At 45.0% G+C, this 18,624-nt stretch overlaps 1 protein-coding gene across 2 annotated transcripts in view; it reads left to right on the forward strand.

Moving 5' to 3' along the window:
• Positions 1 to 18,624, forward strand: part of SCN3B (sodium voltage-gated channel beta subunit 3) — a 192,498-nt gene that overhangs the window by 163,483 nt on the left and 10,391 nt on the right. For both annotated transcript variants that reach the window (XM_078681823.1, XM_078681824.1), the window contains exon 6: positions 14,392 to 14,491. In XM_078681823.1, coding sequence (XP_078537949.1) covers positions 14,392 to 14,455 — 64 coding nt within the window. In that variant the 3' untranslated portion in view covers positions 14,456 to 14,491. The remainder of the gene's footprint in view (positions 1 to 14,391; positions 14,492 to 18,624) is intronic.

Genomic DNA, 18,624 nt, shown 5'->3' on the forward strand with positions numbered 1-18,624 from the left:
CCTGCAAATGATATCAACAAAGGGTTTGTGGGGCTAAAATCACAATTTTCCAGGTTTCAGGGACTGACAGACTTATGTCAGAAAACCAACATTATTTACACAGTTTTGGCATTTTACTTGAACATAGTCTATTTTTGCTATTTTTTGTGCTTTCAACCTTCTTCCAGTTAATGGTAGAAATGGGTATGAAAGCAATAATGGATCCTGAAAAGTTATACATTTGTGAAAAGTAGACAAAATTCTGAATTCTGCAAGGGGTCTTTGTGTAGATACTTTAAGGTTTGTTAGAGAAACTAACAGTTGAAAATAGGAAAAATTGGAAATGAGTTGAAAAAAACTGCCAACGTCTTTACCTGTAACTTCTTCTAATTATGACCGATGTTTGTTAGCAATATACAGTTACAACCACTGGACATTTCTGGTTCTGGGGATACATAGGAATTGTAGGTTCACCAGGAACCCAGAGGCAATAACTGAGCAGCATCTTGCAATGGTTTTTTAATAAGTACAGGGTATATAGCAATTAATTTGGAAAAATATATACAGTGAAAAATCAGGATGAAAGACAACTATGTATTTCTGAAATTGAAATAAAATATAGAGTTTAGAAACAGTAGCTATTTGCAGATTTCCAAAATTGTGATTACCCATACTAGCATGAGAATTAAAGGACATTTTTTAAAGTGACATCTTTTCTACACATTGTCTTTCATTTGGAAGGCAGAAATGCATCGAAAGTCAATAGTTAATAACAGTTGCTCTACAATCCTGTACTACTCTAAGTCTCCCGATAAAAACTGTACCTCACTTGTGTGGGTAGGCCTAGTGCTCGTGACAGGAAATAGCACAAAACGCAATGTGAACACACTTTATTTTTACAGTGAAAACTGACCATTTTTTTGCAAAGTGCCTATCTGTAGATTTTGAACCCTACCTCTGCCGGCACCTAGGGAAACCTAGCAAACCTATATATTTTTGAAAACTAGACACCCAGAGGAATCCAGGATGGGGTGGCTTGTCTGGTTCTCACCAGGTTCTGTTACCCAGAATCCCTTGCAAACCTCAAACTTTCTAAAATAACACACATTTTCCTCACATTTCTGTGGTGGAAAGTTCTGGAATCTGCATGGATCCACAAAATTCCACCCACCCCCCATTCCTCAAAGTCTTCATAGAAAAATGGTACCTCACTTGTGTGGATAGGTCTAGTGGCCGCAATAGGAAACTGCCCAAAACGCAACGTCGACACACCACATTTTCATAGTGAAAATTGACCCTTTTTTTGCAAAGTGCCTAGCTGTAAATTTTTAACCCTAGCTCTGCCGGCCCGACAATTGTTTGCCTGCCCTTCAAACCACCTTGATAAGTAGATACTCATTCCACCGAGACTTCAATTTCAGCACACGGTGCTGTAGACAAAGATAACTTTGTACACTGGTTGTCTTACCCCAATGTCTGAGCAGCAATGCCAAAGTGGCAACTGGAACAGAGCTAGCTAGTCCCAGTGTGTTAACCAATAGCAGTAAGGATTATGGGATTTGTAGTTTCACATTATCCAGTAAAGGCCTCCAAGTCCCGGAATGGTACGCTTTTGTGACTGAAAATATTACACTGGCCTAAGGTGCGCATGACGACATGGGTAGAACAGGTTGCAACTCTGCATTGTATTGTGCTTCAAATCACAGTGAAATACCACAGCACAGCTGCAACCTTCTTCAGCCAGCAGTGCTTTGCACAGCGAGCCTTCTAAGTAAATCCATAATTAAATGGGAAACCAAAAGTCCTGAAATTAATAGTGATGCTGGTTAACAACCCAGGATTGACTAAAGCTGCCACATATGTAATGATGTCATTAGGTAGCCATACTTCATCAGGACAGTGATTTAGCATCTGGGGTCATAGAATAAAGAGATGATTGTTTTAAGAAAGGACCTATTTTCATAGGAAGTAATTAAATTTGAACACAACTTTTTTCCATCAATGTGACTCAGGTGATCAGACATCAGCTGCCATGCAAACCCTACCTTCCCAGCACCCGCGGCATATGGTGACAATACAGAAGCTGCTTAAGATGAAGAAGAAGAAAAACAGCGATCTTAACCGTAATGGTAGCTTGGTGAGCGCGACACCTGATCTCGGCACAACCTTAAATTATGTGCATGCCTCTCCTCTGGACGGGCACACCCAGGGAGCCAGCGATGGGGATCGGTTGCTGGGCTCCTCAGGGAAGGTCTAGCTTTAAGGAAGCGTACTTTCTGTATAAAATATTAACCCACTAAGCCAGGCCTGGTGTCTTAGTAGACTAATGCATCCACTGGAGGGGCCTGCGTTCGACCTCATGGTCACAGGTTCATATCCCGGCGCGTCCACTCAGCTTTTCATCCATCTGAGGTGGATAAAATGAGTACCATTGCGTTGGGTAGCAATAAACATCTGTTATTCAGTGCTTTGAGACCCACAGGTAATAAGTGTGCTTTACAAATACACATGTTATGTTATGTTAACAGGCAGCAAAAGCACGCAGCTGCCAAAGATTGCCATTATTGTATGAAGCTGAAGCTGCTCCTCCCAAAAAAAAACAACAAAGGGGCCTGCCGCTACAATTAAAGCCTTAGTGTGCCACGCTTGCAACAAAAAACAGGATTTGAAATACAAGATATCTCGCATTTACGAGAGTTTAAGCTATTTAGTTTGTGCAGAGCCTGCCGCTTTGGGGTTAACGTGACACAATATTACACAATATTTAATGCAAGACCAGGAAAGCTAGAGGGTTTGTACACTTGCAAAACAGAGTTTGCGGTTTACGTTCTAGAATGCACTTGTAAACTGCGATATGTAGGAAGCACTACAAGTGCATGTAAGAATCTTACAACATTTGACGGCGAATTCAGATATCTCATTCCCCTTTTCTTGCTATTTCAAGCAGTTTCACTGTAACAATTTCAATTGCTTGAAATATTATGTATAGATGCTATCCCCAACCTGAGGAGAGGAGGAAATCATGAATATTTGCTCTGACAATTGGAGACCCGATATATCCTAGAGCTAGATGCCAAAACCCAAATGGGTTGAACGTTAGGGAAGATCTTCATAATTTCCTACAATTTCAAGGTATTTCAAATCGGATCTAGATATTGGTGTACATTTGTATATATTATGAGATGAACCGAATTCGAAAGAGATAAATATTGTGCATAACTTATGCTGCTGGATAATTTCTCTCATTTTTTCTACACACTTTATGCACATAGCACTTTTTCCTCATGGGTATTGATGGTTAAAACAGTGATTTATTGTATGTAAATTACAGGTTGTGTTTTCTCTGATATCATTATGCTGGGCCACAATTGCCAACCACAAGACAAAGTTGGTGGGGATAGTTTCTTGGAAATTTCTTTTTTCACAGACCAATATAGAAACCAGATGTCACAGGGAACATAGGGGGGATGTTTTAATAATCATGATTTTGTCCAATGGCATTGACAAAGATCACTATGGACATCATTTTTGGTCTATTGGCAAGATATATACATCTATTTAATGTTCATGTTTCTATAATAACTCTGCATTAGTATAATTATTTCAAAAACTGGTATGTTTACCAAGGAGTGATTACCCAAACGCCAACATGTAGTTGTAACAGTTTGGCTATGATATTATATAGTATATTAGCACATATTTATATGAAGGCATGATGGCTTTTAGACATTATAATTATTTATTGATGATTAATATATATTAGTAGGACATGAATTGATTTATCATGTAGGATTTAGTATATGCCTTGCACACACACACTCACATATATATATATATTCTCTGAAAAAAACGTAGGTTTCAGGCATGTTATAGTTAGAAATTAGCATTTAAAAAACCTTAGAAAGTCACTAAAAAAACATAGGTTTTTGAGAAGTTATTGTTAGTTGGACATTTCTCTCGTACATAACCATAGAAATTCCTCCATTACAGTTAGTTCAGCTAACTATAACTCACGCACCAGCAATGCACTGCTGATGACGTCAAATATTACATCAGTCACGACATGGTCAGTGAAATCACTGCTGACATCTCAAATGACATCATTGATGACATCATCCAGCGACTTTAAAGTTTAAATATGCATTAAATATATGCCAAGGTGTATTGAAAAATGAGTGGGTGTATAAGTGTCTGGATTTAGTAGGTGCGTGACTGACTGTTTAAGTGAGTGATTACTTAATGAATGCATGGGTTAGTGACTAAGGTGTGTAAATGTCTGTATCAGCCTGTCTGTTGTTGTATAAGCTGCTGCATAGGTTGGTCAGTATCTACATGAGTGTCTATAAGGGTTATCGATTGGTTGCCTGAGTGTTTGTATGGGTGCCTGAGTGTGTGTGTGGGTGGGTGGGAGGTGTGTGACTCTGTGAATAGATGTTTGAGTGGTTGATTCACTGTGTGTATGGGTTCAAGAATGCAGGTAGAAACAGCTGTATGGGTGGGTGAGTGTGTGTATGGGTGTGTTGGTGAGTGAATGGATGTCTCAATGGTACATGTCCAAGTAACTACATATGTAAAAGGCAGTTTATGTGAGAGTTGAAGTATATAAAGGACTATACGTGCGAGTCAGTGATTGTGAGAGTGGCTGTATGGATGAGTGTGTACTTGTATCAGTGATTGTATAAGAGAGTAACTATGCGTTTGTTTCTGTTTGAATAAGTGATGTGGTGTGTGTATAACTGTATAGGTCAGTAAATGGAAGTGTGATAGTTTCTTTGCATGACTGACTAGGTGTGTGAGTAACTCTGGATGAGTGGTGGTGTGTGAGTGTCTCAATAGGTGTATGAGTGATTTTGATAGTGTTGTATTGATGAGTGACTGCATGTATGAGTGATTGTATGGTTGAATAAGTGGATGTGTGTGTACACATAGGAATCATGTGTATGTTGTAACTGGTATTAGTGTGTCGATAGTTTTGAAAATGGTAGTCTGTATTTTACAGTGGGTGTATCAAAGGTTATATTAGAGTGTGAGGAGGGGCATCGGATTTTCACATGGATGATGTCATCAGTGATGTCATCAGTGATGTCATTTGAGATGTCATCAGTGATGTCACTGACCATGTCATGAATGATGTAATATGTGACGTCATCAGCAGTGCAGTGCATTAAGGGTGCGCAAGTTATAGTTAGCTGTACTAACTATAACGGGGGAATTTCTATGGTTTTGAACGAGAGAAATGTCCAACTAACTATAATGTCCCTGAAACCTATGGTTTTTTCAGTGAATTTCTAAGGTTTTTTATATGCTCATTTCTAACTATAACGTGCCTGAAACCTATGTTTTTTTCAGTGAATTTCAATGGTTTTTTAAATGCTAATTTCTAAGTATAACGTCCCTGAAACCTATGGTTTTTTCAGTGAGTTTCAAATGTTTTTTAAATGCTAATTTTTAACTATAGCATAGCATTCTTGTTTCCAGAGTGGTGGAGAAAGGTGAGCGTGGCCTTCAAACACCTCTTAGCAATCCCACTGTGTGGCATTTACGGGAGGTAACAGGAGGAGTAGTTCCCCCCTCCCTGCACCACTGTGCAAAAGCACCCCATATAACGTTGTAAGTTGGGGGATTAAGTCCCCTTGAATCCTGAGGGTCCCTGTGGGCCAACTAGCCCACCAGGTACCTCCAGTAAGCACCACAGAGCTGCTTTGCAGAGAGGTGGTCCAAGGCCACCCCCCTTTTTACACCTCTTTGCAACGCAGCTCTGTGGCGCTTAGTGGAGGTACCTGATAGGTTGGTTGGACCACAGGGGCCCTCAAGATTCAAGGGGAGTTAAACCCCCACCTTACAACGCGCCAGTGGCCAGAGGGCCCGTTTGCACAGTAGTGAAGGGAGGGGGTGGGAACTGTTGTGGAAAGTGTGCAAACACGCCCGTGGCGTATTTTAAGTTGGGGATTAAGTCCCCTTGAATCCTGAGGGTCCCTGGGTGCCAAGTAGCCCACCCGGTACCTCCAGTAAGCACCACAGAGCTACGTTGCAGAGAGGTGGTCTGAGGCCACGCCCTTTTTACACCTCTCTGCAATGCAACTCTGTTGCACTTACTGTAGGTACCTGGCGGGCTAGTTGGCCCTCAGGGAACCTCAGGATTCATGGGGACTTAATCCCCCAAATTAAAACGCACCACGGAGTGCATTTGCACACTTGTCACATCAGGCCCAACCCTCTGCCTTCACCACTGTGCAAACGTGCCCTGTGTCTGGTTTTTTTTTTAGAAGGGGGCTGTGTTGCCCCCCTTCTTTTCCTATTTTTGGGACTGATCCCTATTTTGTTAATTGTTTAAAAAAACAATGGGAATGGGGCTGCGTGGCCCCCCTCCCGAGGCCATTTTCGACCCCGGAGACCCCATCCCCCAGGAGCATGGGCAGTATTTAAAATTGTATTTAAAATATTTGGAGGGGGCACATGGCGCCCCTCGTCAGGCCATTTATGGCCTTGGGGACCCCATTCCCAGGGGACGGCCTTTCCTTTTTTTCCCTTCTTTTTGGGAGGGAGGGGTCCATGTGACCCTCCTCTCGGGCCACTTCTAGCCCCTGGGACCCCATTTCCCGGGGCCTGGACACTCCGTTGGGGACCGTCCCCTGCCTTCACCACTGTGCAAACGCGCCCGTGGCCATTTTTTTTTTTTTTTTTTTTTAGATGGGAGGCTGTGTGGCCCCCTTCTTTTCCTATTTTTGGGACTGATCCCTATTTTGTTAATTGTTTTAAAAAATACGGGAATGGAGCTGCGTGGCCTCCCTCCCGAGGCCATTTTCGGCCCTGGGGACCCCATCCCCAGGGCCTGACCCCTATTTTGTTAATTGTTTTGAAAAATATGGGAAGGGGGCCACGTGGCCCGGGGCATGGCCAGTATTTAAAATTGTATTTAAAATATTTGGAGGGGTCGTGTGGCCCCCCTCCTCAGGCGATTTATGGGCCCGGGACATCCCCCAGGGCTGGCCTTTCGTTTTTTGTAAAAGAAATTTATTTTGGGGGGAGGGGGCCATGTGACCCCCCTCCAGGGACACTTCTAGCCCCAGGGACCCCATCCCCGGTGCCTGGCCACTCCGTTGGGGTCCATGGGGGAGCCCAAATGCCCTCACGGTCCTGCCGGAGCCGGCATTGCTTTTCCACCAGGGGAGCTGCTAACATGGGCACCCCCGGACACTGCAGGAGCCGGCACTGGGGGGTTACAGTCCCCAGAGCAATCAAGGGTTCCTGGAGGAGGGCTTCGTGGCCTTCCTCTCAACCAGTGCAAAGCCCCGGGGAGGTGTTGGTCCCCGGTGCTCAGGGGTCCGTAACAAACCCCGGCATTTCAATATTTAGTGCCCCGGGGAGGTAGTGGTCCCCGGGACGAGTGGGCAGAGCTCAAGCCCCCCCACACAGGATTTGTTTTTTTTAAATAGTGCCCCGGGAAGGTGGTGGTACCCGGGGCAGCGGATGGACCGCGTGCCCCCCACAGTTTTTTCAGAAAGCCCCTGGGAGGTGGCGGTCTCGAGGGCAGTATTGGGGGGATTGGGACCCCCACATATTTCTTTCACAGCCCCGGGGTGGTTGTGGTCCCCAGGGCTGCAAGGGCCCCCGTGGGCCCACACTAATTATTTGGCATTGACCTGGCCCACCCGGAGTCTTTTGAAAACGTAGCGCAGGAGCCAGCGCTTAGTTTTTTGTTTTTTTTATTTCTGCAAGATTTGCAACCCCAAAGCGATTTCCACCGAAATTAAAAAAAATTATGCTTTTTTTGGCCCTGGGGGTCAGGGTGTTTCTACCTTGCCTTCTTTTCTTGTTTGTCATCTTTTTTTCACTGTTTTCTTGTGACTCCGTTCTACCGAGTCACAAGATGGCTGCCAACACTTCCTAGTTTGGAGTCTTGGCAACCAATCAGAGTGAAGCTCGTGCCCGGGAGGGTTCGTGAACCCACCGCGGCCATAGATATCGAAACTTTTTCTTTTTCTAATTTCTCAGGAACTACTGAACAGATTTACACCATTTTAAAAAGGGCTCTTTCTAAACCAAGACCTACCTTTGTGCCAAATTTGGTGTAATTCAGTTCAGCAGTTCAGACTGTAGCTTTGTCTAAAGTTTCCTATGGAAATTAACATGGGGAAAACGCATTTTGAACCCCCCTTTTTCTCTGCCCCTGCTTGACAAATCACCCTGAAACTTACAAGACAGGAGCTGACCAGAGCGTCCCACTAGTTTTGAACATTTTGCGAAGATTCGTCAACCGGCACCAAAGTTATTGGGAAAAGAAAAAAAGCTTTTTGAATAGAAACAAGGTACTAACTATAACTACCTACTGGCGACTATATCTAGTGGGGGCCACACAGTCTGTTATCGAGCAGGCAGACTTCATGGGGCAGCAACAGATTTAGCATATCCACCGGCACACCGAGGCCCATCTGGGGGCTATGAATGTTACAGCAGCACCATTGCGTGCTCCATCTGGAAAAAAAATGACACTATAATGCTCATAATGCTCTGCAAGTCGCGGCAGAGCGTACCATCCAGGGCATGCATTGAAGCATTTAAATGAGAGTTGTGTCCTATGCACCTTCAATTGCCAAAGCCTCTGAAGAGAAGTGTGGACCCTTCAAAACGCGCCAGGCATCGATGGCAAACTGAACTGCTTAGAGCTATCGTTGTGCAGGCGGACTGTATACCATAAAGGCTCTTCGTGAGCATGTTGCTGTTCGAGTGCTTCTTGTACGTTAAGGACTTTGGAGCTTGGATTATATATATATATATATATATATATATATATATATATATATATATATATATTATACAGTGTATTGCACCACAGATGCGTTTCAGCGACAAGCCTTTCTCAATGTGATTGCACAAAAACAAGATGATAGTCCCTGACCAGTTTTAAATAAGTCTCAGTTCACTCACATTGAAAGGCGAATGATGGCTGTAGAAAGCGGACCTCTAATTCACCATGAAGTGCTGTTATAATGGGAGTCAGTAGTTAATCACAAGGAGGGACGAGGGATCAAAATCTCCGTTTCATTCCCCGTAATAGGTTATAGATTCATCAATAGAGAAACGGATACTAGTTACACCTTATGACCATTGGTGCAAGGAACAAAGATCAGAGTAGCCTCAAAAAACTCTATGTTATGGTTGGAAGGAGGTGCGGTATATCTGGTTCATCCGCCCCACATTAGAGTTATGGCAGTTATCATTGGCTACTCCGAAGTGGTAAATTTGCCAGCCTCAACCCGAGGCGCCTCTGGTCTAGGGTGCAGCATCCAGAGAAATTGAGTGAAAAAAGGTGTAAAAGTAAATTGTGCAAAAAAAGGAATTAATCGTTAAAAAATGGTAAACAACCCGGAGGTTTTTTAATGAAGGTTGTTTTTGCCACTCGCTTAAAAATAAGTGATACTCCTTGTGGACCAAGTTACTAGGTCCAGTAGTATAATAAAAAGGCTACGTCGACATGTTTCAGCTCCTTGGGCCCGGATGGGTCTATGGAGCTTTCGTCAGGACTAACAAACATAAAAAATTCGTACTTACACAATTCGTGTAGTGGTTTTTCGGGTTTAGACACACTTATTTAGGTTTATGTAATTTTAGGAAATTCTTCACAATCTGTAATGAAATAAAAATAAAGTACAACAAATGCACACATCTTTTTTCTAATGCATTAAAATTAGGATTGGTTGAGTAACATGTTCCTTCTACCAATACAACATGACCAAGGAAGGCAGTAAACGGTGGAGAGTTAAGTTGCTAGTGCTGAGTCTTGCTGAGGGGTAGTAGTCGTTTAGCCCCTGTTTAGATACTTGTAATGGGCATTAGTTTGCTTTTTAACAACTGTTTACTCATATGATTCTTAGTATAATGGCCCGCTAGTCATTGCTCCACGTTGGTTGGTGAAACATCAAGGGGAAGAAAGCGTGAGTATATACATCAGGGAGCATGCCACACTTTCGATTTTTCATGAGCGCTATTGCGCGGACATAGAGGTTGCCAATATCACCACGTTATAAATTTCTGAGATGCTAGGCAGTTCATGTACACTCGCATTGATTTACACACTAAAGGATACGTTATTCACCCATTCTAACGCAAATGTTCTTACGAGGTCTTTAAAGGTTGCCACTATCACCACGTTACAAATTTCTGAGACGCTAGGCAGTTTATGTAAATTCGCATAGATTTGTACAATTAAAGATACGTTATTCACCCATTCTAACGTAAATGTTATTTACGAAGTCTTTAAAGGAACAAGGTGGAGCAAGACGCAGTGCTGTCTTAGAAAAGGAGAAAGATCGTTTTTAGCCTACCTTGTATTCAAGAAGTGCTCTGCTACAACGGGGTGTCGCTTTTAGGATTTAGGAGCCCAGAGCTGTTGTAAAGAGGTCTCCATTAGTCTGTAACTAATTAAGCATCTTACCGGTGTTTCAGGAAAGCAAGGAGACCGGCGCCATTACCCGCGTGTTGCTAGGATTCCTGCCTTGTGCTGACTCTGCCCCGGGGTGTGGCCTTGACTTGAAACTCAGATATTTAAAGGGCCCTGCTGGGCGGAAAAGACGTGTCGTTTTTTTGAAGCATCTCGTCTTATACACGTAACTTTATTAGTCTGTCTGTGGCATTAAGACTTAAGGCAGGTTGTTTCCTGCTGATATTAGGGACATAAGGTATTTTATGCAGGCCAAATGGGAAGAAAACAATGCACATGGTTTTTATGTGAGTCACAGAAGAAAACATGAAACACGGAAAGGCTAAGTGGTTATGCTCAGTTCTGCCCATGTTGTTAGTTGGCAAATCGATGCCAGGGAATGGCATCGTTCAATCCGTGTTCACATGTTTTAAGGCGGTCCACCCACCTTTGTTCTTTTTCGAACAACAGACGTTCACAGTTATTACTTTTATCGGTGAGCATTTCGATTACTGTCCAATGAAGCTCATCGCAAGAGTGACCTATCTCTACAAAGTGAGCACATAGTTTTGTGGTGTTGTTTTTTAACCTGATGTTGCTCTTATGCTCACCAATTCTTAATTTGATTTTTCGACAAGTCATCCCGATGTATTTCTTGTTACATGGGCAACTGACCATGTAAATGACGTGTGAGGAGTTACAGTTCGTATGTTGTCGTTGTGTCCATATCAATGTCTCCGTCAGTTGCAGTTTTTTCGATATTGTAGTGGTTTTGCAGGCTACACAGGAGCCACAAGGGTAGTGTCCAGTTACAGGTGTCATTGTCACATCCCGCGTGGTTGATTGTTGCTGTATCTTCACTGGACGGGTATGGACTAAGACATCCTTGATGTTCTTCGTTCTGCGATTTGCAAATCTTGGCTTCGGCCAATTGAAGACACCAGTGTTTAGGATATGCCAGTTTTTATTTATCATTTTGTTGACCTCATACGTTGATGGGCAGAAGGTCGTCACACATGTTGTCAGGTCTTGTATGGGTACCTTTGGATAACTTTGTAAGAGGCACTCCCTTGGTTGGTTGCTTGCTCTTTTTTTACAGTACTTTATTGTTTTCACATTGTAATTCCTTTTTAGCAGCTTCTGACTAAGATCTTGCGCTTGGGTCAAGTAATCTTCATTCTTACTGCAGTTGCGTTTCAGCCTCAGAAACTGGCTGAATGGAAGATTGTCTCTGAGTGGCTTGGGGTGGTAGCTCTGATATGACAGCAGACTATTTTTGGCAGTCGGTTTTGTAAAGGTTTTGGTCTGTAGGATATTGTTCTCCACAAAAATTGTAAGGTCCAAAAAATCCAAGCTGTTGTTACTGGAGGTGCACGTAAATTTTAACCAAGGGTCAAGCTGGTTGAGCCAGTGCATAAACTGATCCAAGTCATCTTTAGTGTTCCAGATCAGGATAATGTCATCTATATACCTCTTCCAGTAAAGGATACTGGAAGAGAAGATGTTGGTTGCATTGTGGATGTGTTGACTCTCAAAATGGCTCACATACAGGCCCGCCACCGATGGGGCGAAGGCACTGCCCATCGATGTGCCATGGGTCTGAAGGTATAGATCTTCCTCATAGGCAAAAAAGTTCTCTTTTAATGCTAATTTACAGCACTCGAGAATGAAGTGCCTAGGCGTATTGTAATGCCAGTCTTCGAGGTACAGAATATCTTCCAATACTTGTAGGGTATCGTCTTGTGGCAGGCTGGTGAATAGTGATTCCACATCTAAGCCCACTAGGAGCATTGTGTCCGGGTCAAATGGTTTGGCTTTGATCTGCACCAGTAGATCTCGAGTGTCTTTTAGATATGATGGCGTTCGCTGAACTAGAGGTTTCAGGAATTCGTCCGCAAATTTCGAGAGCGGCTCAAGTACCGACCCTATTCCAGACACAATTGGCCTCCCCGGAGGAGGGGACCTGTTTTTGTGGGTTTTTGGAAGTGAGTAGAAATAGGGTATTTTAGGCCCTGGAATGATCAGGTATTCTGCTTCTTTCTTTGTGATCCACCTTTTGATCTCTGCTTCGTAGACCATGATGGAGATTATGTTTTGTAGTCTTTCTGTAGGGTCTGTGGTCAATTTCTGGTAGAATCTCTCAGACAAGAGGGCCAGGCATTGATCGTTGTAGCCGTTTTTGCTTAGAATTACTATGCCCCCCCCCTTGTCGGCAGGTTTAATCACTATTTCCTCATTCTGCCTCAAGGAATCCAGAGTGTACATGAACTGCCTAGCGTCTCAGAAATTTATAACGTGGTGATATTGGCAACCTCTATGTCCGCGCAATAGCGCTCATGAAAAATCGAAAGTGTGGCATGCTCCCTGATGTATATACTCACGCTTTCTTCCCCTTGATGTTTCACCAACCAACGTGAAGCAATGACTAGCGGGCCATTATACTAAGAATCATATGAGTAAACAGTTGTTAAAAAGCAAACTAATGCCCATTACAAGTATCTAAACAGGGGCTAAACGACTACTACCCCTCAGCAAGACTCAGCACTAGCAACTTAACTCTCCACCGTTTACTGCCTTCCTTGGTCATGTTGTATTGGTAGAAGGAAAATGTTACTCAACCAATCCTAATTGCAATGCATTAGAAAAAAGATGTGTGCATTTGTTGTACTTTATTTTTATTTCATTACAGAGTGTGAAGGAGAATTTCCTAAAATTACATAAACCTAAATAAGTGTGTCTAAACCCGAAAAACCACTACACGAATTGTGTAAGTACGAATTTTTTATGTTTGTTAATCCTGACGAAAGCTCCATAGACCCATCCGGGCCCAAGGAGCTGAAACATGTCGACGTAGCCTTTTTATTATACTACTGGACCTAGTAACTTGGTCCACAAGGAGTATCACTTATTTTTAAGCGAGTGGCAAAAACAACCTTCATTAAAAAACCTCCGGGTTGTTTACCATTTTTTAACGATGAATTCCTTTTTTTGCACAATTTACTTTTACACCTTTTTTCACTCAATTTCTCTGGATGCTGCACCCTAGACCAGAGGCGCCTCGGGTTGAGGCTGGCAAATTTACCACTTCGGAGTAGCCAAAGATAACTGCCATAACTCTAATGTGGGGCGGATGAACCAGATATACCGCACCTCCTTCCAACCATAACATAGAGTTTTTTTAGGCTACTCTGATCTTTGTTCCTTGCACCAATGGTCATAAGGTGTAACTAGTATCCGTTTCTCTATTGATGAATCTATAATGGGAGTCAGCCATAAAGTGAACTGATGGGAATTGACACACAATGATGGCGGCGCAATGTTTAACAGCGCTTCCTGATGAATTAGAAGTCTGCTTTCTACAGCCATCATTCACCTTTCAATAAAAAAAGCAAATATGCAAATTACATTTGCATAAATCACTTTATAATGAGAGACATGGGCCCTTGGCATAAATATCTGTGTTTACATTTGCACAAGGCACTTTATAACGAGGGACATGGGCCCTTACTGGCACCTGCAATATCTTCTTTTTATATTTTTATCGTAGGCTGGTTTGTAAACTTCTGTGGTATATCTTTTAATTATAATTTTAACTAAGGTTCTGTGTACATTTTTTGCACTTTGTACTTTCTTGTTAGTAGAAAGGTGAAGTGTAGAAGAGCTTTGGGGTTAACACAGCATCCATTCCAAGCTTCAATTTGGCTATTTTGAACACTCAGATAACAGGACTGGCACTTGCTTTTACCCCCTTTGCTTGTGTTCTCATGTTGCTCCTTCCTTGCTCCCTCAGTCTGGATGCCCCCAACATTATTATAATCATCATGCTTAACCTGATGTAAAAATATTCAGGCATTTTCTTTTATTGAACTCCTCACATCCAAATCCTCAAGTTCATCTTTATAGAGTAAATAAATCATGTGATCTTTGTAATTTAAGATGCCTTGTAAACAATAGCTGAATGTAATTACTTTTATCCTGATTTGTCCCACCAGCACTGACTATCTGGCCATTCCCTCAGAAAACAAGGAGAACTGTGCAGTTCCTGTTGAAGAATAATGAATAAAGTTGTGCTCATTACAAGATGATGACATGGTGAGTTATGGACGCCATCATATATTATAGTGATCGCAATACATTTTAGTCAGTTGCGGTCCTCTGCTATGGTGGAGGAGTGTCACCTCACTGGTTTCAAGCATCACGAGAAGCAAAAACATAAAATGTTAATAACTTTCAGTTACTATAATTTTATGTTTATGCTGCTTTGCAGGCGGGTGGGTTGGGCTGCTCTTCTCTCAGACCAGGGCAGGCAAGGAGTGGTTTGCACCCTCTTAAGTGCACAATGACTGCTTGGTCGGCACTCTACTGCCGACCAAACCAGTCATTCACACTTTTTCCATTCGCCATGCAGGCTGCATTACAGTTTGCGTGGAGAACATGCCCAGGCTGTTCTTCCCTGGTTGAGTGTCGAACCAGGACGCTCAAAACCAATCACAACACTGCATTGAAGCATTGTGATTGGTCAGGGGAGCCTGGGTGACTACCAATCACAACGCTCCATTCCATTCCATTACAGATTTTTAAAAATACTTTTATCTTGATTGTCACTGTATATTTGTTGAATAGCACTTACTTCGCTCCTTGCCCTAGTGTACTCGCGCAGCTGATCCAGCGCTGCCGCAGCATTTTACTTATAACCTGTTTGGCCGCCATTCCCGCGAGCCCGGAGGCCACGCCCCTTTTTGAGGCCACACCCCCCGCCGCCAACCCATGAATTGACGCTGATTACAAGCGCCGACCTCTTTGTGCTGAGCTCCTGAGGCGGAAGCCGGGAGCGAGATACAGATTTTTAAAAATATTTTTATCTTGATTGTCACTGAATATTTGTTGAATAGCACTTACTTCGCTCCTTGCCCTAGTGTGCTCGCGCAGCTGATCCAGCGCTGCCGCGGCATTTTACTTAAAACCTGTTTGGCCGTCATTCCCGCGAGCCCGGAGGCCACGCCCCTTTTTGAGGCCACGCACCCGCCGCAAACCCATAAATTGACGCTGATTACAAGCGCCAACCACTTTGTACTGAGCTCCTGAGGCGGAAGCCGGGAGCGAGATACAGATTTTTAAAAATACTTTTATCTTGATTGTCACTGTATATTTGTTGAATAGCACTTACTTCGCTCCTTGCCCTAGTGTGCTCGCGCAGCTGATCCAGCGCTGCCGCGGCATTTTACTTAAAACCTGTTTGGCCGCCATTCCCGCAAGCCCGGAGACCACGCCCCTTTTTGAGGCCACGCCCCCCGCCGCCGCCCCACCTACCCATAAATCATGTGCATTTTCCGGACGCGCAGCGGGCGCGCCGTCTGCGCGCCAAAGGTAAGCCTGTCTGCGCCCGTCCGCGGCCGACCGGGCCCAGGGGCCATCCATCATGCCCAGCATGTTCAATACTCTTCCACTCAGCTCCACACCCTCCAAGGCCCGTGGCCTTTGGAGGACTCCGTGATGTTGCACATAGCTAGACTGGGACTAACAGCTTCGCGACCCCCCCTTTCCCAGCTGCCCCTACCGTTCCCTCCCCCTGCCCCCCCCCGTGCCCACTACCTTGTCCGTCTATTATCTTAATACTAGGTCAGCAGTTAAGCACTGTCATGAACTCTTCATTCTGTTGGACTTGCACAAACCGGATCTCTTATTTCTGACAGAGACCTGGTTTTGTGACAACTCCCATCCCTCTCTGTTAGCTGCCCTCCCCGCTGCTTACTACGCTCTGCGTGCTGACCGCCCCTCCGGCAAATCGGGTGGTGGCGTCGCCCTGATTGCCCGCAGAGAATTCACCTTTCAGCCGTTATCTTTTCCTTCCATCGGATCATCAGACTTCTTAGTCGTCCGCTCGCCTACCTTTAGAGTTCCTCTTACCTGTCTGCTCATGTACCGTCCCCCCCATCCCTCTCCATCCTTTCTCCCCGGTTTTCAAGACCTAGTGGCCACACTAGCGGTCAACAACGCCTCTATTTTGATACTAGGAGACTTTAACTATTGGCCGTCTGACCCCGCCAAATGCTCGATCTCGAAAGATTTCTCAGATACCCTCCGCTCCCTCAACTTCAACTCTCACGTTCACTCCCCCACCCACACTCAGGGCCACATCCTGGATCAAGTCTGGTCTCTAAACTGCCCGCTGGCCTCTTTGCTTATTTCCCCCTGCACCTGGTATGATCACTTCTTATTGTCCTTCTCCCTACACCTCAGCCCAGTCATCAAGCCCTCTCTTCCCAAAAACATCTGGGCGCGCTCATGGAGCAAGGTGGATTTGCTCGCTCTCTCCGCCACTCTCCTTGCATCTACTCCGGACTTACACGGCCTGTCGTCCTCCAAACAAGCCGACTACATCAACTCCTGGCTCTTGTCAGGTTGCGACTCTGTCGCTCCCCTCCGGCGGGTGTCCTCTAGACGGGCGAACGACGCCAACCGCTGGTTCAACCAGGAACTCAAGGCACTAAAACTCACAGTGCGCCACGCCGAGCGGGCCTGGCGACGTAACTACTGCTCCAACGCCGCCGCAAGACTGGTCCTCAACCTGCCAAAACACTGCCACATCTCCCAGCACCTGCGCACACTCCACTGGCTCCCCGTCGAGGCGAGAATCACCTTTAAGATGCTCACCCACGCACACAAGGCCCTCCACGGCACCGGACCAGCATACCTGAACAGCCGACTCAAATTCCACGCACCCCAAAGGACCCTACGATCAGCCCAGCTTTCCTACGCTGTGGTCCCCCGCACCAGAAAGACCAGATCGGGAGGCCGCTCCTTCTACTTCCTCGCGGCCAAAGCATGGAACGCCCTTCCGCTCCACCTCAGACAGACAACATCGCTCCCCATCTTCGCAAGAAACCTCAAAACCTGGCTCTTCGACAGACCCCCTCCTTGATGGAATGGAACCTAAACCCCCCCCAAACCCCCCCCACCCCTAGCGCCTTGAGACCCTTACGGGTGAGTAGTCGCGCTTTAACAAACTCCTGATTGATTGATTGAACCTCAAAACCCGGTATACCATCCTCCTGTTTCAGTATAAAAAAACTATTTTGGCTACGAAGACGGCCTACTTCTCCTCTAGAATCATGGTTGCTGAAAACAAGCCTAGAGAAATTTTCTCTATTGTCCACGACCTTGCTTACTCTGACCAAGTCACCCCTTCTCAGGATCTATGCGACTCTCTTTCTGGACAAAATTTCTAACATCAAAGTCAATATCCCCTCTCCCTCTCCCTCCTTCATCAACCCCCAGCGCCCATCAGTCGTGACACGCCTTGACTCCTTTCCTCTCCTGACTGAGGAAGCCTTCCTTTCCCTTCTCCCACTGATTAAATCAGGCTCTCCTCTTGACCCCTGCCCTGCCCACATCCTGAGTCACATTTACTCGGTCTGTGCGCAGCCTCCTCTCAAATTTCTCAACAGCTCACTGTCCGAGGGCACTGTCATCCAACCTCTAAAATCAGCCGTAATTGTCCCGATCCTCAAAAAACCTGGCGCCGACCCCTCCGCTCTCGTTAACTATCGCCCCATCTCATTGTTGCCCTTTCTAGGGAAGGTCCTGAAACGCCATGTCACCAGTGCTCTCAGTGCCTTTGTGGAGGAAAATAGAGTGCTAGCCCCCCGTCAGGCCGGGTTTCGCATGCACACTCCACGGAGTCCGTAGTGTTATTGGTCCTTGACAATCTCAGAGAAGGTATGGATACTAACCACCCACAGGCCCTGGTACTCCTCGACCTCTCCGCCGCTTTTGACACGGTTGATCATTCCATCTTACTCTCTCGTGTCGGAGCGGCGGGGGTCGGTGGCTCTGCTTTGGTCTGGCTGTCATCCTTCTTGACGGATCGCACCCAGGCCGTCCGCTTGGGCGACTACTCGGCGGACTTCCGGAAGGTGCAATGCGGAATCCCCCAGGGCTCTTCCCTCTCTCCTCTTTTATTGAATCTGTATATAGCCCCCCTCATCTTTGCTCTCCAACAAATGGAGGTCTCCGTCTACAATTACGCAGATGATCTCCAGCTTATTTTTACTTTGTCCCCCTCCCCTGACTCTATGGCAAATTTCCAGTCTACTATGATCTTCATCCGGGACTGGATGAATTACAACCACCTGAAGTTAAACCCAGATAAAACTGAGCTTGTTCTGACAGGTGGTTGCGCCAGTCCCTGGACCCCGCTTTTCTGGCCCCCTTCCCTTGGTCCC

Source organism: Lissotriton helveticus, chromosome 3_1 (genome assembly GCF_964261635.1).
Source record: "Lissotriton helveticus chromosome 3_1, aLisHel1.1, whole genome shotgun sequence".
NCBI classification, from domain to species: domain Eukaryota; kingdom Metazoa; phylum Chordata; class Amphibia; order Caudata; family Salamandridae; genus Lissotriton; species Lissotriton helveticus.